This window comes from Solanum verrucosum, unplaced genomic scaffold (genome assembly GCF_900185275.1).
Source record: "Solanum verrucosum unplaced genomic scaffold, falcon-dt-bn FXZP01000060.1, whole genome shotgun sequence".
Lineage (NCBI taxonomy): Eukaryota > Viridiplantae > Streptophyta > Magnoliopsida > Solanales > Solanaceae > Solanum > Solanum verrucosum.
The window spans coordinates 1,061,563-1,087,572 of record NW_026020129.1 but is presented as its reverse complement, the minus strand read 5'-3'; the positions used below and the strand labels follow the sequence as shown (position 1 = coordinate 1,087,572).

Sequence of the window (26,010 nt, the reverse complement as noted above, 5' to 3'; positions counted from 1 at the left end):
GAAGAATAACAGTGGTGGCTAGGGTTTCCAAATTTTCTGCCGGGTCGGACTATACTTGGATATGTCAATAAAAGCCCGATTCGATTCCAATTTTTTCTTGAAATTACTACCTTTCACTTTCAACAAAAGCTTCAATTTTTTTTCTGGATAAATTTTGCAAAATCCACTGGAAAGGCCGATAAAAAAAAAATATACTCACTCCATCTCAATTTATGTAGGTGGTTGAATGAAAATATTATTTTAGAGTTTTTCTTTTGGAAAATTGTGAGAACCTACAACGACAATGTACCCAGAGTAATCTACTAGCGGATTGTGGTCTAACATAAGCCATAAAGAACTATTTCATGAAAAAAGAGTCGCATAAATTGAAAAAAAAAGACATTTGCTAGAAAGGAGGAAACTAAAGAAGGCAGAGTATATAATGAGAGTAAATGACGGCGGTTTTGCATTAAACATGGGAGGAACTGTTTTTTCGAACCATTGAGATAGTTGTAAAATATGTAAAAATACAACGTATACATCCCAATTGATACTGACAGACGGGGTGGCTAGCAGAGAGCCAAAGCTTGAGCTTGCATACATTTCAACTGTCCATAGAAAGAGCATACCCGATGAAAATCACACCTGCGGTTAATAGTTTTGGCGGATATATCTGGACAAATAGAGATTTAAGGGATCACTAAATCAATCATCGTCATCACTATCATATTGTTGACATAATGAGAGTAGACCACTGCTTGTCGCAGCACCAGTGCTCTGCGCGTCTTGCTTGTTTACTTCTACTGTCTGCTTGCTGTTGGAGTCCAAGACTGGCTTCTTGACTATGGATATTTTGATTGATGAGGACTTCAAAATGATTTTACTATCACCTGCCGATGCTTTATCTGTAAGATAGGTCGTGAAGATAGGGTTAGAGATCCCTCAGAAACTATTTCTATCAGAATGTCCCAAAAAAGTAAAGACGACCATTATTACTACTTTTCCCCAAGTAAAACCTACGAATTCTACGATCATTGAAGAGTTTATAACATTTCATCCACCAAATGTCATACAAGGATGTTGGTATAATGGGAAGCAATGATACCCTCAGAAGAGAATCAGATAAATAAACTGAACCTACCTTTGTTTTTAGAGCTGTCATTAATGCTGGCTTTCGTCAAAAAGTCCGTGGGCTTTTCATCAGGTTCCTCGGAAACCTTTCTCTTCTGCATTTAAACAATAAAAAGTGTAGTGTTAGAAAGGAACAACAAAAAGAAGGTTAAGACATGATATTGCATTCAGATTTAAGTCTAACAGTAGATGCGCTGCTCCCAACAAAACTGTAATCTAATCTATGGATTTACATTGTATTTTTCTACTTTTCTTTAGTTGCATGTCAGACATACGGCAGGTTCAACGTAAAGGAGACTAATCATTTTGTAGATGCTGCCGTTTTAATTATTTAGTTCTGTGTTGTACGGAAATAGGTTGATGGCAATATAATAATTGGAATTTGGAAAACTGAATTAGATGACCAGGCACTTGTACCTTAAGAGAGTTGTTTTCTGACCCTGCAGTTTCAGGGGTAAAGAAAGCCAAGTCGTCATCGTCATCATCCTCAAGTTCTTCATCATTGATTCTTTTGACAGTCTCTCTTGATCCCTGATATGAAATTACAAGGCCAAGAAAACTTGCTAAGAAATTTACACTATTAGAAGTACACCTATGAACAAATAATAGTTATTCAGACTATGATATACCAACCTGGAAAATTAATCTTATGAGAGCTTCATCGTCCTCCTCCATCTTTTTTTCCTGTCAAGGTGATTGACATTAATATGATAAAGAAGGCAGGCAGGCAGTCAAATGTTTTACATTACTCGGCAACTAATTATAAAAAGGTACGTCAACAGATTCTCATAATTAGTTATTAGAGCTTACCACTCGTGATTATTCTCATCATCCTGAATAGCCTATCATTTAAGTCATTATTTTTTCTTACTCCTTACTAGATTTAGAGATACTTTCAGTGCTTCCTAAGAACAAACACCTACGTCATCTCCAAGCTAACGTTCCTTGCATGTAGAGCAAAAATGGAACCTTAAAGCCCACAATCAAATTTACCAAAAGAACTCCAACATATACAGTTAGGATAAGAGTGAGCAAAATTCAACCTAAAAACATCAACTCTCCTATAGATGCAGAAAATATCCTAGATGTGTTAGAATCATGCTACGATTGTGAGTCCTTTGATATATTGCTATACTTTGACTTGATGTAAAGGGGTTTAGCACTACCGAAGTGCTGAGTTATAATACAAAGGTTATTTATTCATAAAAAAAAATGTTTAAGTTTCTTTTTTAAATTTTGCTTTTACATTTATCAGTTTCAATTAAAATTCTCTATGATTCACCACTAACAATTAAACACCTCGCATGATCTAATCAGAGTTCAAAATGTGTGGTTTCACAAAAAAACTATCCTTTACTTTTAATTTCAGTAATTCTGTTCTTTTATTTTTTTCTTTCTGTTTGTTTTAAACAGGTGTCCTGAGCTTGAGGTAGGCAACTACACCATATCTAATAAAAGATGGTGTTCAAGAATGAACTAAATTGAAAATTTTAGCCTGTGATTTGATTCTTAATTAAAAGGGCTATATCATTCAGCACATAGAATTTGAATAGTGGTGGAGCATATTGATTTGATCTGATAAACAACAATTTCTTTTGAAAGCTTTGGCCATGACAGATCTCAAGTGAAATCCATATGCTGTGTCTAAAGAAGTTTAGACATCCAGCAACTTTATGTAGGAAATTTGAAGTTCTCTAAATTAACCAATCAACAGAATTGAGATGATACTGAACACTTAACATCAAGGAGAAAATCTTCACTCCTAATCAAACCTGAAAACAATATAAAACATCATCATACCTTGGATTCATGTGACCGCTGCAAAGCTTCAAGCATTGCATCTACACTCACAGTTGCGTGCCTTGACTGAAAAAGTTGGGTTTAAAAAGTAAGAAAATTGTCACAAACGAAAACAGAATATACACCACAGCAATGTAGCAAGGCAAAAACAAAAAATTACTCAAGAAGAAACTTCATGACTCACCTTCAGAGATTTCATTTCATCTAAACCAGCAAGAATATCCATTTCTCTCTTTGAATCCAGTGTCCTATTTTCTAATGACTTCATTGCATCACCCATTTCTTCATCATCTCTTTTTTGTTTCTCCTTCTCAATTTCCTAAAAGAAAAAGAAAACATAAATATGAATGCACAAGATACGGGAACCTGAAAAATGAAAATACAAAATATTTTATATCAAACATAAGGTTCACGCTCTTTCCTCAACAGAAGGAAGCACTGGATACAAATACAACAACAAGTTGATATAATTCTTAATGATGAAGACAAGTCGAAGAAATTCTAACCTCATCTTTGCCACGCCAAGGCTCAAAATTCCTAGTTGCCCCTGATTCAACAGTATAATCGGAATTCTTGGGATCTGTCTTGTAAGTAATCTCTGCGGAGCACCTTGTGCACTTGAAATAGAATCTGAAGATTTGTATTCCCAAGTAGGTCTGCATAAATTGACACATAATTACGAATCAGGGCAAGAACATAAAAACACATGATTATAATTCAAGTCAAGAACATACACACACACACGCATATACTAGAACATGTCCACTACAGAGTAAGGCCTCATTTGTTTGCACTTAATGGAGGTTGAATCTTAATCATTCAGATCTCAGTCATTAAGGTCTCATTTGTTTCCATTAAGATTAAGACATTTGAAGATTAAGATGTGAAGTTGTGTTCATTAAGAAAAAGATGTCTGAATTTGAATACATATCTAAAAATAAAGATGTGCATTAAGATTAAAACGTCTAAACCTAAATACGCATCAGAATATTAAGACGTTGTCCCAAATCTAAACAGTGAATGATTAAGATGTCAATGGTTTCTATTGGATAACCTACAAATTTTTAGGTGACATGATAGTATGAAAAAGATGTAAATTGTAATCTACAAAATTTCTTGGCAAGGTACTTTGTAGTTGAAAATTAGTTCATAGTTTGAAAATTATGCCATTTCCTTACAATAGAAACAAGGGAACTGACTTTCCTAGTAGAAGTAGAGAAAGCAGGTTTCCCTCGTCGCATTCCACAATGATTGTGTCTTCACCACCCTCCAACACACCTCATTTTCAACCCCCCCCCCCCCAACCTCACTAGTATTGATCTAAATTATATACAAATATTTGTAGGATAATATTTCTTGCTTACATAAGTACGAAACCCACCTATTTTCCTAGAATATATTTTCCAAAAATTATATACAGACATACAAGATTATTAATAGCAAGTCGTAAAGTGTTTTAATGAAGAATTTGAGTAGTAAAGAAAGATTAATAATGCCTACTTATTAATTGGAACAAGGAACATGAAGGTAAAAATTAAGATATCACCGTATCCTCCTCCAGCCCCCTTCTTTTCCAACCTTTCTTTCCTTGTCACAACCATTGGGGACGATACCAACTATTTTGCTGTAGGATTCAAATCTTTCGATATTACCAGAGTAGTTTCTAGGGTGGAAACATGGGACGATTGGGTAGAACGAGGTCGTAACATGATGACCAGGATGAGTATTAGCCAGAAGACAATGGATTGGTTAGCCTTCGCTCTTAAAGAGGCATTGAAAGGACAGGAGAACTCAGTATGCAGATGGAAGTTTCGAGACCAGTTCGTCTTTTGTTCAAGGAATTACAACAAGTCCGATCGCTATGTTAGCATCCTAAAGTTGCAGGGTAAAAGAAGAGTCGTCATCTTTATACCGAAGTGGTCGTTAAATTCTAGTTAGATAGACATAGCCACCAAAATAATGAGACTCATAAATGCTAAAGCACAAAAGGTAGTTACGATGATGCATAGGGAAACAGAGGAGGATTTTTTATATTCGGATACAGTTAGAAACAATAAATGGTCTACAAGAGAAATGAATGTTGGGAAGTAATTAGTACAATCAGGAATTTCCATGAAAGATGTGTTTTTGAGAAAAGCTTCAACTCTACCTATGTAGCGTTGATTCCTAAAAAGATGGGTGCTAAAGAGCTCACACATTTCAGACCTATCAGTTTGATCAGTAGTGTTTATATGTTCATCTCCAAGGTGCTTGCTGAGAGGCACAAAAAGGTTACACACAAATTGGTGGACACCCAACAATTGGCTTTCATCAAAGGAAGGCAAATAATGGATGCCATCCTCATGGCAAATGAACTAGTGGACTCTAGAGCTAGAAGCAATATACTTGACATTCTCTACAAGCTAGATATACAAAAAGCCTATGACCACCTTGATTGGAATTTTTTGTTGGAGACCCTTTCCAAAAGAGGATTTGGAGGCAGATGGATAAATAGATGAAGTTCTGCATAAGCACAATTAAATTCCCTGTTCTTATCAATGGCACCCCTACAGGATTTTTCTCCTCACAGAGAGGTCTAAGGCAAGGAGACCCACTATCCCCTTTCCTTTTCATCATTGCCATGGAGAGTCTAAATGATATGTCGAAAATTGCCCAAGAAAACAGTTGGGTGAAGAGATTCAAAGCTTCACACGGGGAAGGTTCTAACTTGGAGATCACTCATTTGCAGTATGTTGATGATACATTAATCTTCTGTAAGGCCAGTAGGAACCAACTCATTATTCGCAGGGTCATCTTCTGTAAGGCCAGTAGGAACCAACTCATTATTCGCAGGGTCATTTTTGTTCTTTTTTGAAGCAATCTCAGGGTTACACATCAACTGGAATAAGAGCTTCTTAAATCTGGTTGGATGAGGTTCCTAACTTAACCTCATTGGCTTCGATTCTTGGTTGAAGTATTGGGGAGTTACCAACTGTCTATCTGGCATGCCATTGGGAGATCAGAATAGGTCTATAGATATATGGAATGGGGTGGTAGAGAAGTGTGAGAAAAGGTTGGTGAACTAGAAAAGTCAATACCTCTCCTAAGGAGGAAGACTAACACTTATATGATGTCCCTTTTCCCTATCCCTGAAGGGGTCATTGAGAGATTGGATGCTCTAAGAAGAAATTTTCTCTAGGAAGGAAATAGTGAAACCAAGAAATTCCACTTGGTAAATTGGGATGCACTGATCGGGAGTAAACAAAAAGGGGGTATGGGGGTGAGGGACTTAAAAACACAGAACCAATGCCTTATGATGAAGTGGCTCTGGAGATTTGCATCTAGTGAGCTAGCACTCTAGAAAGAAGTAATCCAGCTGAAGTATGAAATGGCAGATCATTGTACCACCAAAATGGTGACCGATACTTATGGAATCAATCTTTGGAGGTCCATCAAGAATTTGTGGCCAAAGCTTAGAGAGAATTGCAGTATAAGAACAGAAGATGGCAAGAAGATTCTTTTTTGGGAAGACAACTGGCTAGAACAAGCTCCCCTAAGGGATACATCAATGACATTTACATCCTAAACAAACAACAAAGGGCCATTGTGGCTGAAGTTTGGTCAGACTAGGGATCAAATTTGAGCTTTAGAAGACCTTTTAATGACTGGGAGATTTTGAGCTTAGTTGAGACTTGAGTTCTACAACGAATTGGAGCAATTCAAAGGAACTTCAACTGACCTAGATAGATTGGAGCAGCAGGGCCACAGTCAAGGTAGATTCAATGTGAAAGGGGCCTACAAAAAGTTAAATCCTTATGATAATCAGATTGATGATTGGCCTTGGTAGCATATATGGAAAGTTAAAATTCCTAATAAAGTTTCCTATTTCACTTGGCTTTTGGCTAAACAAGTTGTGTTAAATCAAGAAAGTCTCATGAAAAGGGGGATCCATCTAAGTTCTACATGTTTTTTTTTGTGAAGAAAAGGCTGAGACAGTAACTCATCTATTTATACACTGCAGGATAACCTTTCAACTATGGGAAATTTTCCTAAGTATGAAGGGTCTGAGTTGGGTGATGCCAAGGAAAATAGATCAGACCTTGAAGATCTAAAGCAGTTATGTTAACATTTCAGACCATAAGGATAGGTGGAAAATTATACCAGCTTGCATCTGGTGGGCTGCTTGGACAGAAAGAAACCTCAGGTGCCACCAGTACAAGAGCAACAACATCCAGAAGATGAAGATGAAGTGTTTAGTTTTGTTCCATTTTTGGGGTAAACGGGAGTATATGAAAGATCTAGAATCAACTATGGATATCTTAAGATCTTTGTAATTTTTGTTAACAGGGTTGAAGATCTTCTGGATACTCCACCTCAATTGTAATTAGAGACCTGTAACTTGTTGTGGCAGGTTTCTGATTTTTTTGAAATAGAATACAAGTTGTTACCTTCTCAAAAAAAAATTAAGATAGTTGTAAGGAAAATTGACTCCGTGGGAAGCTATCCTTCTATCGTGCATGCTATAGTGAAGACTTAGTAAGGAAGAGTAATTTTTCCTTCTTAATGATATTTTCAGATAAATGAACGCCAGAAAATGACTCTCATTAGATACAATTTCCCCCGAAAAAAGACTGGCATATCAAACACATTAGTTTTGATTATAATACCCTTTCAATAGAGAGAATTTCACTTGAGGATATGTTTTGCAGGTGGGACAAGAACATTAAACTTGTTAAAAAGATGACCTTTGTGAGGTAAAGATTGGTGGTGGGCTTTTTCTGGGCTGTTGGTTTCACTACTAATCCTCGGTTCGGATACTGCAGAAAGCTTTCAACAAAGCTTTATGTTCGTCTCACAACAATTGACGACATCTATGATTTTTATGGTACTTGGATGAACTTGAGCCCTTTACTGATATTGTTGACAGGCTTGTCCACATGCTTTACATCTTTTTCATAATATCATGTCACCTAAAAGATAACTCTAACTGGAAACTAAGATAGCAACCATTGTAGATTACAATAAGAAATTTTGGCCAAAACGTAGATGTTAATGGTTGCTATTGGATAATCTACAAATTTAAGAACATTAGCAGCACAGAAGAAGCAATGTATTGCTTAACCAAAACAGTGGAAAAACTAGTTTTAATCAACAACAATTTGCCTAAACACGGTACATATTTGATGCAACCACTATCCCCATAACTCAGTTTAACTATCCGTTTTATTCCCATGCCAAGTCCGAACTTCTCATCAACAGTTACACGATTCTAGAACCTAACAAGAATCTCAGCCACAACATAGGTTATCATATACTCATGAAACTTTCAATTTAAGGTTCACCACCCATATCACATAGTTCTCACAAAATTTCACAAAACCCATCAGAACATTAGTTGAACAGTACATATACACAAACCCCAAATTCCCAAAATTGAAAGATTAGCAACAACTGCAAAAATAAAGGGGTAAATTGGAATTACCTCGCCAACGACGTCTTCTTTGCGGGAATTGAATTTGGTACCCTTATAGATGTAATTACCGCAAGTAGCACAACGAATACTCATTGGAAGCATCATACGCACTTTCATCTGCTGATTCTTTGGCTGTCTTCGCCTAGGAATCTTTGCCGGATCGAAATCCGGCGGATAATACTTGTTTAAAACCTTCCTTTCTCCCATGGCTGCTGCTTCTTCTTCTTCTTCTTCTTCACAGTCCAATAATGGAAACCCAAATTAGTTGAATCGAATGAAGATTTGCGAGTAAGCAACCCTCTGTACCAGAGACAGGCAAAGGGTTTGCTGAGCAGATGTTTTCTCTTACGAAACTCGGGTTTTGGTATATTGAAAGGTATTTGTAGTCTCACGGAATAATGGCGAGATTTAACATAGAGTATAATGATCTATTTTTCATAAGTTATACTTGTGAGCAAATTTGATCTTTTTTGTTATTTCTAGGGTATTTATTTTTCCTTTTGGCCACCACATTGATCACATAATTAATTTTGTAGGTTATTTACAATTTATTTTTAAGATTATAAGTAATTTTTTTAAAAAAATAATTTATTTTTTCATATAACAATATGAAAATGTTATTTTTTAAATTATTTTTGTATCTTTTTTTTTTAGTGTATGAGGAAGTAGACTAAACAAAAATCTTACAATATTACCAACATGGATTGTGATGCAGCAGTGGGACTACTACATTCATAATTAGAGGTCTTGGTTTCGAGCCTGGTATGAAAAAAATCATGTTGCGAGCGCCACCCCCAAATGGACCCTGCAAAGCACGATTCGAATTTAGTCGGAGCTCCAATGTGGGCTCCGAACACCGGGTTGGAAAAAAAATCTTACAATATTCATAAGTAGAGAAAATGACATAAATGGTCCCTCAACTATAAGAGTAGGTCTAAAATGGTCCCGTAACTATACACTTAATGGATTTAATCATTTAACTATTTAAAAACTTATCAACTTTGGTCTCTTAACTATACACTTACCGTTTTTAGTCCCTTAACTATAAACTTACCGATTTTAATCCTTTAAGTATTTAAAAACTTATCAAGTTTGGTCTTTATCCATTTTTTAATACAAATAGTTTAGGTTTATATTAATGAAAACCTTCGTGAAATAAAATCTTTAACCTATTTTTAAGGAGATAATATCTCAAATGGTCATTCAACTTTGAATTATTTTCTCAGAAAGTTTAACTTTAGTTTTTAACTTAAAAGTCACCCAACTATGGGTCTTTTTCTCAGAAAGTCACCCAACTTTGGTTTTTAACTCAAAAGTCACTCAACTATGAATGTTTCACTTATAAAGTCACTCAACTATGAGTGTTTCACTTATAAAGTCACTCAACTATGAATGTTTTACTTACAAAGTCACCCAATCTATTTAATTAATTTTTTTCATTAAAATTTACAAACATGAAAATTTTATTTCTTACTAAAATTTTAAAAAATAAAAAGACATTCATTTAAACCATTTAATAACCCGATCCGCTAAAAATATAATATATTACCTTTTATTTTACCCCTTTTCTCCATTGTGTGTGAATATAGCGATCTCCATGCATTGTTCATAAAATGTAGAAGTTACAAAATTACTTTTTTAGTAAATTCAAAATTTTAAAATATTAGGATAGAAAGATGCATAACTTCTAACAATGATACATAATGAAGGAACAAAAAGATGTGATAAAAAAAAAAAGGAAACTGACTTGAATTTATTACTAATGTTTCTCCTACCGTTAAGTTAATTAAAATTTGGTCTTTACATTTATTTTATTTTTGGTAAAATGGTGTTTACATGTTGATTTTAGAGTGCTAGAGTTAAAATAATTAAATGGTTTAAATGAATATCCTCTTTTTAAAATAAAATAAATTCATGTAAGTAAATTCAGTTGAAAACAATAATTAATTCATTAAAATAATATATTTTCAACCAATCGGGTTATTAAATGGTCTAAATAAATATCTTTTTATTTTTTATAATTTTAGTTAGAAAGAAAAATTTCTTGTGTGTAAGTTTTAATTTAATAAAAAAAAATCAATTAAATAGATTAAGTGATTTTGTAACTGAAACACTCATAGTTGAATGACTTTGTAAGTAAAACACTCATAGTTAAGTGACTTTTGAGTTAAAAATCAAAATTGAATGACTTTCTGAGAAAATAACTCATAGTTGAGTGACTTTATGAGAAAAGAACTCATAGTTGAGTGACTTTTGAGTTAAAAACCAAAGTTGAGTGACTTTCTAAGAAAAGAGTGCATAGTTGAGTGACCATATGAGATATTAACTCATTTTTTAAGTTGTTTCTCTATCCCAACCCTTTTTTCTTCACACTACTCTTATGAAAAGAACAATAACGTCAACGATTCAAAATAAAATTAATGAGGAAAGAAGATATAAGTTTCAATTTTATTCAATGAAGGATAAAATTAAGCATATAATTGTTGTTAATGACTTAAATCCGCACTTGAATATGCTAATCAATGCGGATTTTATTTAAGCTACTCAATTTTTTTTACGTAAAATAAAATGAATAGAATAATAAAATTGATCTATTTAAAAAAAAAAAGTTGCAAATCTACCATTTTATAAGTTTAAATTTCTGAAAAGTTAAACAAATTCCATTCAATGAAGTCGTTGGAGTACAAACTTTGGATTTAACGGGTAATAATTTTTTTTTCTTTTTATAATAAAGTTTAGCATATTCAAATCCTTAGTAGCAATAATATTCTTCATTTTATCCTCTGTTGAATAAAATTATGACTTATATTTTCTTTTCTCGTGAATTTTATTTTAAATCGTTGAGGTTAAGGTTCTTCGCATAAGGTTAATTTGAAGAAAAAGTAGCGGAGAGAGATAAACAACAGAAAAAATTGCTAAAGGATTTAATTTCTCGAGGCTTGGATTCCATTTATATAAACCTAAGCTACTTGTATTAAAAAAATATGGACAAAGACCAAACGTGATAAGTTTTTGAATACTTAAAGGACTAAATTCGATATGTATTATTCAAATAAAGAATTTTGAAAACTAATCTTATTGTCAAAAATTTGCTTTAAATTAACGGGAGATTTGATTTTATTGTGTTTTTATAAATTTATGTTTTTATTCCATGAGATTTTCACTTTTAGAATATCGATTTCAGTTATTGATATATAGTTAGCCTCAACCAACTGAAAAATAGGACAACTTTGTCTTTTTAAGATCTGAACATTCTAATACATGTCTGCAAAACCATTTTTAACATGTCCAGGATGTGCTCTTGTAATTGCAGCAATTAGTGTACATGCAGAGAAATGTTTTCCAGACAATCAAATAAACCAACCAGAAAACAAGAGAAGAACCAGACAAAAAAGGGATACAAGTGAGAAAATATATCATGTTCAATCTACCACAAATCCATCTTCTTGACGTTGTTCTTGTAAGCATAACTTGAGTTGCAATAACGAGTAACTAACTATAGGAAAGAACAAAAAAAAAACAGTTACAATTAAAGAAGAAAAAACTCAGTAAATGGTAAATAATGATGAGCCTCGAGAAGTAATTATACTTTGCTCATTCACTTGAACATATTAGGAAGTGGTCTGACAGCCATGAAAGCATCTACCATCTGTAGAAAAGAGCATGCAACAAGTAAATAAATTAATCATATATTGGAAACAGAAAAGAAAAGGAAAAAACTATTAAACGAGACGAGCATAGAAAGGAGACAAGACATCCAGTAATTTGGACAAGCAAAAAAGGCACTAAAGAACACTTTGATAAAGCAGAAGCCTCTGATTCCCTCCCTCTTAATTCCCTGAGAGTGCCTCGAAAAAGAGGAAATAATTCCTGATGGAATGTCATGCTCATAAGAGGAGACCTTCACACCCTCGGCATATCTTTTTTTATGCTAGGGCAGCTTGCACGAAGCACACCCTTAATATATTTAGTGAAATATACTAGGAAGAATAATTGAAAACACAAGTAGATAAAGAAAATGGAGACTTGGTGCTAATTTCAATCGCCTTGTGTTCACTTAAGCTAGAAGACCAATCTTGAATACCTTGGTCACTAAACAGAAAATCATCTCATTTGAAATTCAGATATAGTAGGGACAAGTTGAATTGATAATCCAAAGCAAAACAACAATGGAGAATGAGTAATTTCAAATTCAGAAAGTCTAGTTAATTTTAGGTTTCACCGAAAATTACTGTTAGTTACCTCATCAGTCACTGCAGCCCTAGCCCGTCGATGTCTTTCAACTAGATCTGTTAGAACTTCAACTAGCCTCTTTTTAATTTCACCTGTCAGCATACGGCCCGAACCATACTCCTGAAAGTTGAGCATATGAGTATTATTGGTAATATAATCAGCCGGTAGTCCGTGCATGGACTGAATTGAATGCTAAAAGCCGGAGTTCTACAAATGCAAATTTGAGATAGCAAAGAAACACTAAGGGAAAGCATGAATACTAACCTCTCTAATGTGTTCCAGCTCTGCATCATCGTCCAGGAAAAAGCCAAGATATTTAAATGGTATATCAACCTGCACAATATCCAAGACAAGAGGTTTAGTTTGCTGACTTTTTTTCCATGGCTAAGATGGTACAAAGTTAACTATATTGATCCAACAGAGATGAAAACAGGCGGAGATAAATTGCATTTACAAGCTGCTATATTCAAGTGTGTACAGTCATTTAATAGAAATGCATACCATCCTACGAATTAGCTATTGGATTCATATAAATTTGGTTACCTCCAGGTTTGCTCCGTACTTCCTGTGCAACTCAATTGAGTCTCGTCCACCTGAGAATGCATATCTGTTTATCTGCACATAGTTACAATTTAAAGGGTCATTATTATGCTTATCGAAATAATTTGTTTAGCATAGAGTAATCAATCTGGATAATGCCCATTTTGGAAACCAACATTAAGAACTTCTTTTTGAAATGATAAGTATTCATTGATTAAAAAAATTAAGAACTAAAATGGCGCTAAACAAATCAACTTCTCACATATTCAAATTGCCTCAGTTTCCAGTTTACCTAGGTAAGAACTCCTGTAATCAAACACTAGCGCACATGATGCACATCTGGAAGCTAGAACAAGTCAAGTGAATCCTTCAAGTTATGAGGATTCAAGCTAAGAAATTACATCGGTTTTACCTCAAAGGATCTCGTATCATCACCTTGAAGACTATGGAGGAAGCAAACAAGGAAATCCAAGCCCAATTAATCTTCTTAAATCAAAGGAATCTTGTGACAAGAACTCTTGTTTAACTCATTTTCGGTAGAGGCAAACTATTAAGTGAATTTGTACATTTGGGTCTTGGGTTATCATAACTATAAATACTCATTTAATTAGTGTCCTTTTTTTAGAATGAATTTGAATGAAGCTTGTGAAAGCTTAAGAGTATTTTATTTCTTATTAGCATCTTTTGTCACTTTAGTTACGATAAGATATTTTTAGCATTAATTCCTCTGCTAACTTAGTATGTTAGTTTGTTTCCTTTAGGTGTTTTATTGTAATGTGGTCAGAATTTTACTATTCTAGTTTTTTTTTTTTGTTTCATTTGATAGTTTTTTCTACATAAGTTGGTTGTTTTTCTATGGTTTCTCCATTTCTTTAATCTTTCAGCTTCTGAATCTGTCTCAACATAGTAACCCGCCCCTCCTCCCACCCCACTCTCCACGAACAAAAACATTAAAAAGAACAAATTGAAGCTTTGGTATTCTTAGAGAAATAAGTATGACACAGAAAAGTAATTGAAGAAAAATCTATCACCAGTATTGAACGAGAATCGGGATACGTTTCATTTCAAGAGTGCCTGTCACAAATATCATTGTTTACCGACTCATAAAGAAAAATATCTTAAGTTTTATTAAATTTAGTCAAGAAAAGGCTCACAACTGGAGTCTGGAGATAAAGACAACTTATTTGAAAATCTTTATGTATTCGAAATTCCATCCTCCAATATTGAATGTCATACTTTGTCTTGTACAACAATCACTTTATTAATTAACTTGCTCAGTTCAGCATGCTTTATTTCTAATAATTTTCTTTATGAAAGTGGTGTCCGTGGCAACTTGTGCACATCACAACTATTCCACCGGATACATGCCACCTCCCACCAATACATATACCGGGTAACTCTATCCATGAAGATTAGACATATGGAAGAAATCACCTAGCGTTTCCTTTATCTCTACTGAGATCTGAATCCTGATCTCAATTGTTTGCAGCCACTTCATGACCATTAGGCCACATCCTTGGGTGCATTCTTTCTAATGAATTTTATAGAATGACTATCTATAGTAATCCTCCCTCCTCCTCCAAGAAGGAAAGGACAACACAGGAAAAGGAGATCAATAATAACAGAATTATGCACAAAATGGATGTCCTTCAATGGATACAAGAGTTGACATATGATGTGCATCAAATGTGTAAAAATATATTTTTTGAGAAGGATTTATTTTGTTTGAGAAGGTGTGCAATTATATATTTAATGCCCAACCTTGTTTTTTATATCTTTTGCTGAATCGGTCACATAAATGGCAGAATTTGGATCACTAGCAGACATTTTTCCATTCTCCCCCTGCAAATGTTCAACAACAGAAAAGTAAAATATCAACAGAAGAAACGTATGACAATTTTTACAAGCAGACACCTTAAACAACATAAGCTGAAACATGTGTGCACAAATTAATTTGACAAATAAAAAGGATGAGAACCAGTTCTATTTCTACTTATTTGGAATCAGACAGATACCAGCATGGAGGTGGGCACATCAGACAAAGGACAAAGATGAAATGATATAACCATTATACAGTTAGTGATATCTTTCATATAAGTTGCAACTCAAGAATCATTTGCAATTGCACAAATAAAGAACCAAATTCAACAGTGAAGAGCATGTACGTGGTAAAAATGGAGGAAAGGTGAAAAAAGAAAAGAACATAGAATCTTTCTGACATTTTCAAATGCGAAAAATGATTTTGTGGCACGCATTCCATCTACCCCAGTAGAAGACAACATTCATACGGAGGCTATTTGCAATATGGACAGAAAGGATTCTACCATACAACATCCAACTAGGACTAATCCTTTATGAAAAAGTTACTGAAGATATGAGGCTTTGATCAACATCTCATAAAGGAAATTGTCTGTTGTGTTTCTTTCATGAAGAAAGGAGGACTGTCATTCACTTGCTTTATGGATTTTTCATTAAACAGATTCTAAATAAGATTAATATCTGTTGAGAAGTTGATGCTATAGTAAATGGCAAGTGTTCTTAACTAAACTATGCATATCTTATGATGCAAGCAACTAGGTCTCGTTGTCGCGAAATGCTACTCTAGCATGAAGAACCACAACTCAGGTTCTAGGTACAGGGAGAATTACAAGGGGAGATAAAGCTATCAAAAATGCTGCATTACTCATCCTATACAAAAATTAAACAAATAAATAAATTTGATTTAAGTTTAACTATGTTTTACAGGTCTATGACCAAAAGATGCATTTACTGGTTTATGAGCTGTAAAGAAGCATATGCTGTGAACTGCAATTTTTTGTCATTCAGAAAGTATTGTAAATAATTGATGAATGTCCATTGTACCCCGATTATGCCTATAAAAGGCATTGTAACTTATATGGAAAAACACACAAAAATAAGAAAGACAAAAGTTCCCTATTTTATTTCTCTACTGCATTCTTTCTTCTTGGTTGTTATTAGTTTAATTTTAGTATGCAGCCTTTATTTTTATAACATGTTATCAGCACGAGACTCTTTCATCTCAAAGTTTGAAGACTAAATTTGAAGGCTAAGGTATTATTATTTTTCTTATCTTTATTATGGCTAATCTTACTAAACTTGAGTTTGTTGCCCTTCATAGTTCGGGCAAGATCTACCTTTCTTGGGTACTGGATGCTGAAACATTTGGATGCAATGGGTTTGGAGACACCACTAAAATTGAAAATAAAAGCATCAAAACAAGATTGTGCTAAAGCACTGATATTCTTGCGTCATCAATAAAATTTTCAAAATTGAATATCTCACAATCAAGAATCCACTCGTTCTGTGGAATAACCTGAAAGAAAGATGTGACCATCATCCAAAGGCACAATATGATTGGATGCATTCAAGGTTACAAGACTTTAAGTCTATTCATGAGTATAATTTTGTCATGTTCAAAATTACTTCTCAATTGAAACTAGGTGGAGATACGGTTAGTGATGTTGATATAATGGAAAAAACATTTTCCACCTTTTATGCCTCGAATGTGCTTCTACAGCAACACTACCGAGAAAAAGGTTTCAAGAAGTATACTGAACTTTCATCTTCTCGTGGATGAACAAAATAATGATTTGTTAATGAAAAATCACGAGAATTATCCTACTGGATCTACACCATTTCCTGAAGTGAATGAGGTGTACGCCCACCACGCTAGGCGTGGAATAGGTCGTGGACGTAATTATGGCCAAGAGCGAAATCCTTTTCCTGGTGTTAATCATTCACCAAGAAAAATCACTATCAAAAGGGAAAATCTAAATATGAGAATTGTGAAGCAGTTAAAACAAACAGTTTTCAATGTGGTAGAGGTCATTATGCACGTGATTGTTGTACTCCTAAACACTTCGTTGAGCTTTACCAAGCATCACTAAGAAAGAAGGATAAAAATCTTGAAGCTAATATTATCGCTGAAAATCTTGTTGGCATCACATACTTGGATGTAGCAGATTTCTTAACGCCTTGAAGGAAAAATAAATCATTTGATTGGTGACGGTTCTGTGGATATGGAAGAATAATCATGGTTAATATGTTATTAATATTTGTTGTTTTTGTACTAGTCATAATGTGGGAAGTAAATAATTAAAGTACTTATATTTATCCACGTATATTCATTGAGTCCCCTTTTAAAAGGTCTATGGAAATATGAGTTGAAATTTTATAATAGTTTGATGATGAATTGGAACATATTAAAATAACGTTTTCTTCTTATCCTTTTGTGAGTATAAAAGAAAATTTATAAAGTTATCTTTAAAATGAATAAGTAGATGCATTATCTAAATAAAGTAAGTGGAAACAATAGATTTTTCATTTGTCACTCAAATGTCTTTTCAGGAAATTAGATCATTATATTAGTACTCATTTTAGATGAGCTAAACTAGACTAAAATTTATTGTTAAAAGTTTGGGTGATAAAGATCTTATGTTGTTATCTATTATATTAAATCATTAATTATCTTCTATTAAATAATTCATAAAATATAATTTGAATTTTCTATTCGTCTCATCATTATAGATTGAGGATATCCCAGTCTCCCAGACGATCATGCCAAAGTATGAAGGTATTGGAATTAGTAAACTTCTGATTTACTATAGAATGTGCCTCAATTGCACTATTTTTTTGTCCAATACAATCCATAACTTATGCATTATTAGTATATGATTATAATAATGATTCAAATGTCATTTTAACACTTTTATTATCTCTTATATTAAATCATTAATTATCTTCTATTAAATAATTCATAAAATATAAGAGATAACGGAAGTGTTAAAATGACATTTGAATATACTAATAATGCATAAGATCTTTTATCACCCTAACTTTTAACAGTAAACTTTAGTCTAGTTTAGCTTGTCTAAAATGAGTACTAATATAATGATCTAATTTCTTGAAAAGACATTTGAGTGACAAAAGAAAAAGCTATTGTCTCCACTTACTTTATTTAGATAATGCATTTACTTTATTCATTTTAAAGAGGGAAAAGGGTCAAAAATGCAAATGATCAAAAATGCCCCTTTGTTTATACTTTGGTCCATTTATGCATAGCCAGTGAAATGGGCCAAAAATGCCCTTGAATAAAACGGAAGCAAACGGAAAAACTTAAACATTAATTAGTGTTAATTTGTTTGCTTCGTCTTTTCATCTGAAGAGAACCCATTTTTCTCCCAGATTTTGTTTCCTTCTCCTTCAAAACCCTAGCCTCCTCTTCTAAATTTCTCATATATGCTCACAAGTGGGTGTAGAACTTTCTTTTATTTTCGGTAATTTCGACATTATTAAAGATGAGATAAGATGAATAGTAGCCACCATAGCCACTAGATTCCAACTCTTAAATGATAAAATCACCTTTAAAATCATATTTTTTTGTTTTTTATATTTAAACAAACTCTCTTTTACACTCTAAAATGGAGAATTATCTAATATTTACATCATCACCTTCCCATGAATTTTCATCAATGAATAACAATACTACTCTTTGTTTGAATGCTGGAAACAAGTATTATTATTGCTGATTAGTTGCCACAAAGTGGTGGTAGTCAAATTTTGGTAATACATATTGGAGAGCAGTGAATTCTTTCATTATATTTATGTTAGCTTTTAAGAATACAAATTGCACTTCAAGTTCTTCAAAAATGTCCTTGAATCTGCTAAAATGTTTTTGGACTAAGCATTATATGCGAATGGGTGCATAAATGCCATCCGAATTGGTGTTTAAGTTTTTCCGTTTGGTTTCGTTTCATTTAAGGGCATTTTTGTCCCATTTCACCGACTATAAGGGCATAAATGGACCAAAGTATAAACGAAGGGGATTTTTGATCATTTCACATAGTACAAGGGCATTTTTTACCCTTTTCCCTTTTAAAGATAATTGTATAAATTCTCTTTTATACTCACAAAAGGATAAGAAGAAAACTATTTTAATATGCTCCAATTCATCTTCAAATCATTATAAAATTTCAACTCATATTTCCATAGATGTTTTAAAAGGGGGCTCAATGAATATACGTGGATAAATATAAGTAATTTAATTATTTCCTTCCCACATTATGACCAGTACAAAAACAACAAATATTAATAACATTATTATTAGCAATATTAACCATGATTATTCTTCCATATCCACAAAACTATCACCAATCAAGTGATCTATTTTTCCTTCAGGGTGTGAAGAAATCTGCTATATTCAAGTGTGTGATGTCAATATGATTTTTCAGAGATAAAATTAGCTTTCAGGATTTTTATCCTTCTTTCTTAGTGATGCTTGGTAAAGCTCAACCAAGTGTTTAGGAGTACGACAATCACGTGCATAATGACCTCCCTTCCACCACATTGAAAATAGTTTGTTTTAAGTGCTTCACGTTTCATATCTTTCCTTTTTCCTTTTTAAGAGTGATTTTTCTTTGGTGAATGATTAACACCAGGAAAAGGACTTCGTTCTTGGCCATAATTACGACCACGTCCACGTCCACGATGTATCCAACAAACTAAACATTTAGATACATGAGTGTCATACAAGTACATTCATATGTATCATAAAAGTATCTAGCATTAATTTCATTATATATATATATATATATTAATTTCATGTATCTTTTATATGTATCTAGTATGAATTTGATGTATCAAGTATCAATTGCACATGTTATATCCAAAAACATGTATCTCGAATACATAGTAAACATATACATCTAATTATGTGTATCTAAATATGGAATATACAAAAAGAAGAAGCATATACATCTAATTATGTGTATCTAAATTTCATACGTTATATCCAAAAACATGTATCTCGAATACATAATAAGCATATACATTTAATTATGTGTATCTAAATATGAAATGTAGTTGAAACACATGAATCTATGAACAAATCACGACTGTAGAGTATCTGTCGTATCATTAATATCATTGTGTTGTTAAAAATCATGTATCCGAAATTTAATATATAGTGGATACATATACATGTTCAGATACCCCATTACTAAAAATACAACTCGGATATTAATTAAGATTACTACTTATTGGATACACATGTTTCAAGGGCTATATCAAAGTAATATTGGAACTACCACATCCATATCACAGTAACCAAAGAAAGTCTTAGAAGAACACCAGCAAACAAAAACTCTCTACAATATTCCCTTTGATCCTTTTGCACTGTGGCATAACATAATCAAAACTAAGATCCATTTCTTTCGGAGACAAACAATCAAGATCCACTATGAATTGAAAGTTTTCGCTGTAGCAGTTACTGTGATTGGAACTCGTGATAAATGAACAATACAAAATGATATTTGGGTTCAGGAGAATTTGTGGTAATGATATCTTGAGAAGAAGAGAGTAGATTAACTATTGTTGAAATTCAATTGTAAGGTGAAATTCTTGAATCAAAAAGGAGGAGACATAATTGAGTGATAAACATGGGAGGGGAGAATTAAGAGATAGTGGTTGATTTGGAGTGAAAGAGTTATTTAAGCAGATAATTAATCAATAATAGTTTTAAGGGATTGGGTATCTAATAGTATTTTCAAATAATATATTAATATATGGTATAAAATACTAAAAGTGGTAATATATGTAATTGTATAAAAGTAAAGAAAATATTAGTATATATAGTAGTGATGTATGTTTAATAAGGTAGTTTATCCTTTTTTTTAAATATAGGCAGATTCCAGTCCAGTGAGCAGAGCACTACAGTCTACCACAGAAGTACAGAACCGAGCATAGTCTCAAACTCTAGATACTGAAAAACAGAGAAGTTCCATCCAAAAAAAAAAACAGAGTAGAGACTAGAGAGTAGAGAGTAGAGAAGAAGAAGAAGAAAAGAAGAGAAGAACTAGAAGAGAAGAACTAGAGAGAAGATTTCGTACCTGAGAAGGAGCAGCAATTGCGATTGCGATTCGCGAAGAAGTCTCCACGAAGGAGCAGCAATCTCGAAATCCGAGGAGAAGAGGAGGAGCGTCTTGCGAAGGTCAAGATTGCAAAAGTACCCAAAAAAACCCTAATTTTGGCTTTTAATTATTAAGTCAGACCTTAAAACAAATAAAAAAAATAAAAAGGTGACGCCTATTGCATCACCACACCACGTCGCCTTATGCCTTTCCGTCGCCATGGCACGCCATTTTGAAGTCGCCTCGCCTCGCCGGAAATAGGCGATGACCCTTCGCCTCGCCTTATCGCCAAAGGCGAAAGGCGAGCGCCTTTCATAACACTGTTCGAGTGATAATGTGGCTGATTTATTCACCAAGTCTTTGCCAACCGCAACTTTCGAGAAGATGGTATACAGGATTGGAATGAGAAAACTTGGACAACTGAATCGTGGTTTTCATCAGAGGGAGTAAAATACGCATTGTACTCTTTTTTCCTTAATCAAGGTTTTATCCCATTGGTTTTCCTGATAAGGTTTTTAATGAGGCATTACTTGCGTAATAGGAATAACTATTTATACTTGTTCCTTCACTAAGAATTTTATTTTACATGGACATTCACGGGGAGTGTTGTAAATAATTGATGAATGTCTATTGTACCCCTTTTATGCCTATAAAGGCATTGTAACTTATATAGAAAACACACAAAAATAAGAAAGACAAGTTTCCTATTTTATCTCTCTACTGCATTCTTTCTTGGTTATTATTAGTTTAATTTTAGTATTCAGATTTCATTTTTATAACAGAAAGGTTCTAGTTAACTATAAAAAAAAAAGATGCTGAAATACACATATATAACCAGAATGTAGCACCAGAACAGAGCTTTCATTTGTAAGGAATTGGGCTTTAGAGATTACCACAGCTCAAAAGGATCATATCACAGGTCATTGAGGTGATAGTGATTCTTTCTAACTATCTGATTAAGGATGCTGCAATTTTTTTCCTTTAGCAGTGGCGTTCAGGTCATCTTGTGGCCAGAAGAGTCAAACCTTCGTGGCAACAAGTTGAGGACAGACGAGCATAATAGAACAAATTATTCTACTAATTAACTGTAAAGGCTTAGTCACAGAACCGTGATCAAAGTGAAATTTGATCGTAAATTTGTAACAAAATTTAAATTGGTTGGTCACTGGTCTATAGGGAGGGAAAAACCTGAAGGGCAGGAAAGAATGATGATTCAATCAAAGCAGGCTTGTGATAGCCTATCCGAGGAGCAACATCTCGAGTCATTCGGAAATACGGATCCTGAAAAATCACTTACTGATGTTAGTTCTTCCAGTAGAAACAGAGGGGAAAACTATCAATAAAAAAATCATGAGAGACATTGCATGTAGGAAAAGAAAGAAATGAAGCAGTAAAAACCAACATGACCTCCATCTTTTAGATTTGTTTTCTTTTTCTTTGAAGATAACATGACACTGTCTATATATCAGCTAATCAATATAATTTAAAGCAAAACAGGAGATTTCCTGCTTATGCCTATTTAATCCAGCAGATCTACAGCTTGAACTTGCTAAATTGTGTCAATAATCATACGCCCACAAACTAGTCAGTTAGAACATTTAACTAGAAAATAGCTCAAGGTTAACAGAGTAAAGACCGCAGCATAGGCTTAGGCTAATGTCTAATGTCTATTCACCACACACACGGATCTAACAACCCAAAAGAAGGACAAGATATATCGTCAGCAGATTACGCAGTACAAAGAAAGGCACCTATCAAGAGAAAATGTTGCTTCCAGTGTTTAAGTTCTCAAAAAAATGTTGCCTCCAATGTTTAGTAATATGACGAGACAATAACTTGAGGCCCAAATATATAATACCATCAATTGAAAAGGAACAAGCAGATTTGTGAGATCGCCCATCCAGCATTTTCTTTTGGGAAGTCAAATATCTTAAGTGCATAACTCACCAAGATGGTGTCGACTTTTAATAGTGGAAAAGGTATAAAATCAATTCAAGTCTCTCATTAGTTTCGCCAACTATACAGATCAGCACATCAAAAATACATTAAAATCAAAAGAGAACTCCTTAAAGGAAATCAATGGTTTCTATCATATTGGAGGTAGTTATGAAGGTTACTATGAGGAGATCTTTGTGGCAGTGAAAAATGAAGATTGCTTCTACTGATTGGGAAATAGCCACCACTGTCAAACAAAATATGCCCATCCCTGTAAACAGTACAGAATAATTTTTTGGATTTTGTTAGCTCCCTAACTCTCTAGCACAGTAGGGTTTAAGGGGGTTTATGTTTTTGGATGCTTTACAGGTTTTTGCACGGTTAGCTTCATGTAATTTTCATGTTTGAAGCAACTTTATATTCAGTTATAACCTCTGCATCCCTGGATGCCTTTCTAATACAATTTAATTACTTCACCCAAAAAAAATATGCCCTTGCGACTATACAACTAGTACTATTTTATTGACAACAAAACATACAGCTTCATTTTTGTACTAAGTTAGGAATATATTGCTTGATCAAGCAACTGTAATTAGACATTTGAAGAAACCACAACAACATACCCAGTGTAATCATGTCTTCTTCTTTTTTTGAAGAAATGACATTACCAGGTTCAAAATATATGTATTTAAAGAAATCTGACAAAAAAAGGAGCAAGGAAAAACCTGGTCAATGGCACATGGAATCAAACAGCGAATGTTCTCATTGCCAAAGATATGGGGAAATGAACTGGGGAAGGATGGCACAGCCTATAATTTTGTAAATTCAGCCATGTTAGTTTCTCCATACATTCAAAACCAAATTCAAATTTCTAAGTTTTGAGGAAAAGACAAAAACCACACAAGATTCAGAGTAAGCTGCTATTACATTTTTAAAATTTTTGTGGGGGGTGGGGGATTAGGTGAAGTATACTATTCCGGCTTCTTCAAGCTTTTGACTTTTCCAAAGTAGATCATCTGACGTGAAAATTGGAAAACAAATATGAAATATTGTGCACATAAGCTTCACAAATGGAAGCACAGAAAGGTTTTAGTAAAAAACCTCTCAGTGCTATATTGTTTCTTTGGTTGAGGACTGTCTATCAAAGCATTGTGGTTTTCTCTATATTTCCTTTATGTTTTCATTTCCTAGAGTTTAGAATGGGGACACTGGAGGGATGGACATATAAAGATAACTTAAGAACAGGAAGTATGAAGATCCTTCCGAAAGCATTTGTCCAAAACTTGAAAAAAAAAAAAATTGCACAATAGAGTAAGCTATAAACACTTAAACAGACTACAGTTATGACATTGAGGAATATGCTACCTGGACTGGTGGAAAACTAACTTTCCCAATGTGATCTTCACCTGTGAAACCAAAAATGCCAACAACCTGAAAAACAAACCACAGAGCACGATACGTTTAAGAACTTTAACATAACATACTCCTCTAGATATAAAGTGGAAGTAATCACCTTATTGTATGTGACACATTTTGCAACCCTGACCATGTTCTTGTAAAAGGCGCTGCGCATAAAGAATTCTTGTTAGCACCAATACTCTAAGTTGTCAAACAAGAAACACATCATAAAGTATGTAAATAAAAATCATGGAGATGTCCACATGAATTTGAAAGAAAGCACAAGTTGAATGCATCCTTGTGCGACCATCAAAATTCTACTTACAACAGACCATATAAGCAAAAATTATCTTTCTAAATAGCAACACCCGCCCTTATCACATCCAAAGCAACAAAACATAACCATGAAAACAATATAACTGAGTCTCCTCTCTCTCCCCGTCCACCGCATCCTAAAAGAAAAATCATTGTTGCATTAAGGACACTTCCCATCAAAAATAGGACAATGACTTTGTGCCACTTTACAAGTATCCCAAGTCTCACTCTGTATACTTCATTAATCCCTTAAAACATTATTTTCAACTTTTAAAACTTCAAAATATCACCAAAACACTATCCTCGTAACATATACTACTTCTAGTATGATTACCATATGTATACATGCTTTTATACCCACCAAACACACGAACAATACAATCTAAAAAAGGAATTCTCACTATGAACATTTTCCTTATAGTATAAACTGCATTCCGGAAGAAAAAGAGAGGTTACTTACCCACCAACATAGTCAAAATCAGAGAAAATAAACGTCTTTGAAATATCAAATCCACAAGCAATAATGTCTTTAGCATTCTCACGAGCAAGTCTTTGGCTTTCTTCCACTGACAAATTCTTCCACATACATTTCTCATCATCAGTCAACTGTATTACAAGTGGCACCTTAAAAGCATCCTGCAAGTACCTGCAGCACAATAAAACACATTCACAAACCCAAAAGTAAGCAAATATTTAAAAAAAAAAAAAAAAAAAACTAAATAAGCCTTGTGTATTCAAATCCCAATTACTTTGTAAACATGAAAGGGATAAGATGACCCAAATGCAAAGCTTCAGAAGAAGGTCCTCTGCCAGTGTACAAATAGAACTTCTCCCCTTTCTCATAAGAATCCAATATATCATTGAAATCACGATGAGCAAAGAAAACTCCACGGCGAAGGAAAACATGAGGTGCCCGATTTGTAAGACGTTGAACTCTCTGAATTAAGGACTCGTCAAGCCTCTGGCAACCAAATTTGTCGATCAATTTGTCATAGTCAATCTTCCCGCCGTCTTTTGCTGATACTTCCCATGGGTTCACTACTTGCTCCTCTTCTACCTCTTTGTTTTTATCATCTTTCAGCTCCATTTTCTCCATTGCGACGACTTGCGGCAAGGTAGTGAGGTTTTCAGGCGAAAATTTTGGTTTTCCGGCACCGGCGACGGCTTGCGGCGAGGCCGGCGAGTTTGAGGATTTGGGATTCAGAGAAGTGAAAAACCTCAGTGCTAAATGGGGTAATGAGATTTATTAGCAGAAATAGACATAAAATGTATCCTTTTTAGTCCTCGGTTATATCATAT

General features: G+C 33.8%; 2 protein-coding genes across 2 annotated transcripts; both read right to left on the bottom strand.

Annotated features, from left to right (window-relative positions):
* Positions 1 to 419: 419 nt before the first annotated feature.
* LOC125826968 (uncharacterized) lies at positions 420 to 8,726 on the bottom strand. Its single transcript, XM_049506320.1, has 8 exons — positions 8,372 to 8,726; positions 3,417 to 3,566; positions 3,095 to 3,229; positions 2,911 to 2,976; positions 1,744 to 1,794; positions 1,528 to 1,641; positions 1,121 to 1,205; positions 420 to 884 (listed from the first exon to the last, which is right to left on the bottom strand). Exons 1-8 carry the CDS (start codon positions 8,567 to 8,569, stop codon positions 685 to 687), a joined length of 999 nt encoding a protein of 332 aa, XP_049362277.1. The 5' UTR covers positions 8,570 to 8,726; the 3' UTR covers positions 420 to 684.
* A 3,024-nt stretch (positions 8,727 to 11,750) lies between these two features.
* Positions 11,751 to 25,931, bottom strand: LOC125826592 (tryptophan--tRNA ligase, cytoplasmic). The gene is made up of 11 exons (XM_049505944.1): positions 25,461 to 25,931; positions 25,172 to 25,357; positions 24,512 to 24,563; positions 24,364 to 24,429; positions 23,724 to 23,807; positions 22,252 to 22,344; positions 14,897 to 14,977; positions 13,139 to 13,210; positions 12,860 to 12,928; positions 12,605 to 12,715; positions 11,751 to 12,011 (listed from the first exon to the last, which is right to left on the bottom strand). The coding sequence occupies exons 1-11, from the start codon at positions 25,805 to 25,807 to the stop codon at positions 11,961 to 11,963; spliced, it is 1,212 nt and encodes a 403-aa protein (XP_049361901.1). The 5' UTR covers positions 25,808 to 25,931; the 3' UTR covers positions 11,751 to 11,960.
* Between the last annotated feature and the right edge of the window lie 79 nt (positions 25,932 to 26,010).

Coding starts and splice junctions, on each gene's coding strand:
- LOC125826968 (XM_049506320.1), bottom strand. CDS start 8,569: ATGGGAGAAAGGAAGGTTTTAAACAAGTATTATCCGCCGGATTTCGAT. Junction 3,230..3,416: donor CTTGGCGTGGCAAAGATGAG/GTTAGAATTTCT, acceptor TTTTTCTTTTAG/GAAATTGAGAAGGAGAAACA. Junction 1,206..1,527: donor CAGAAAACAACTCTCTTAAG/GTACAAGTGCCT, acceptor GTTTAAATGCAG/AAGAGAAAGGTTTCCGAGGA.
- LOC125826592 (XM_049505944.1), bottom strand. CDS start 25,807: ATGGAGAAAATGGAGCTGAAAGATGATAAAAACAAAGAGGTAGAAGAG. Junction 12,929..13,138: donor AGTACGGAGCAAACCTGGAG/GTAACCAAATTT, acceptor GATATTGTGCAG/GTTGATATACCATTTAAATA. Junction 12,716..12,859: donor AGCTGGAACACATTAGAGAG/GTTAGTATTCAT, acceptor CTCAACTTTCAG/GAGTATGGTTCGGGCCGTAT.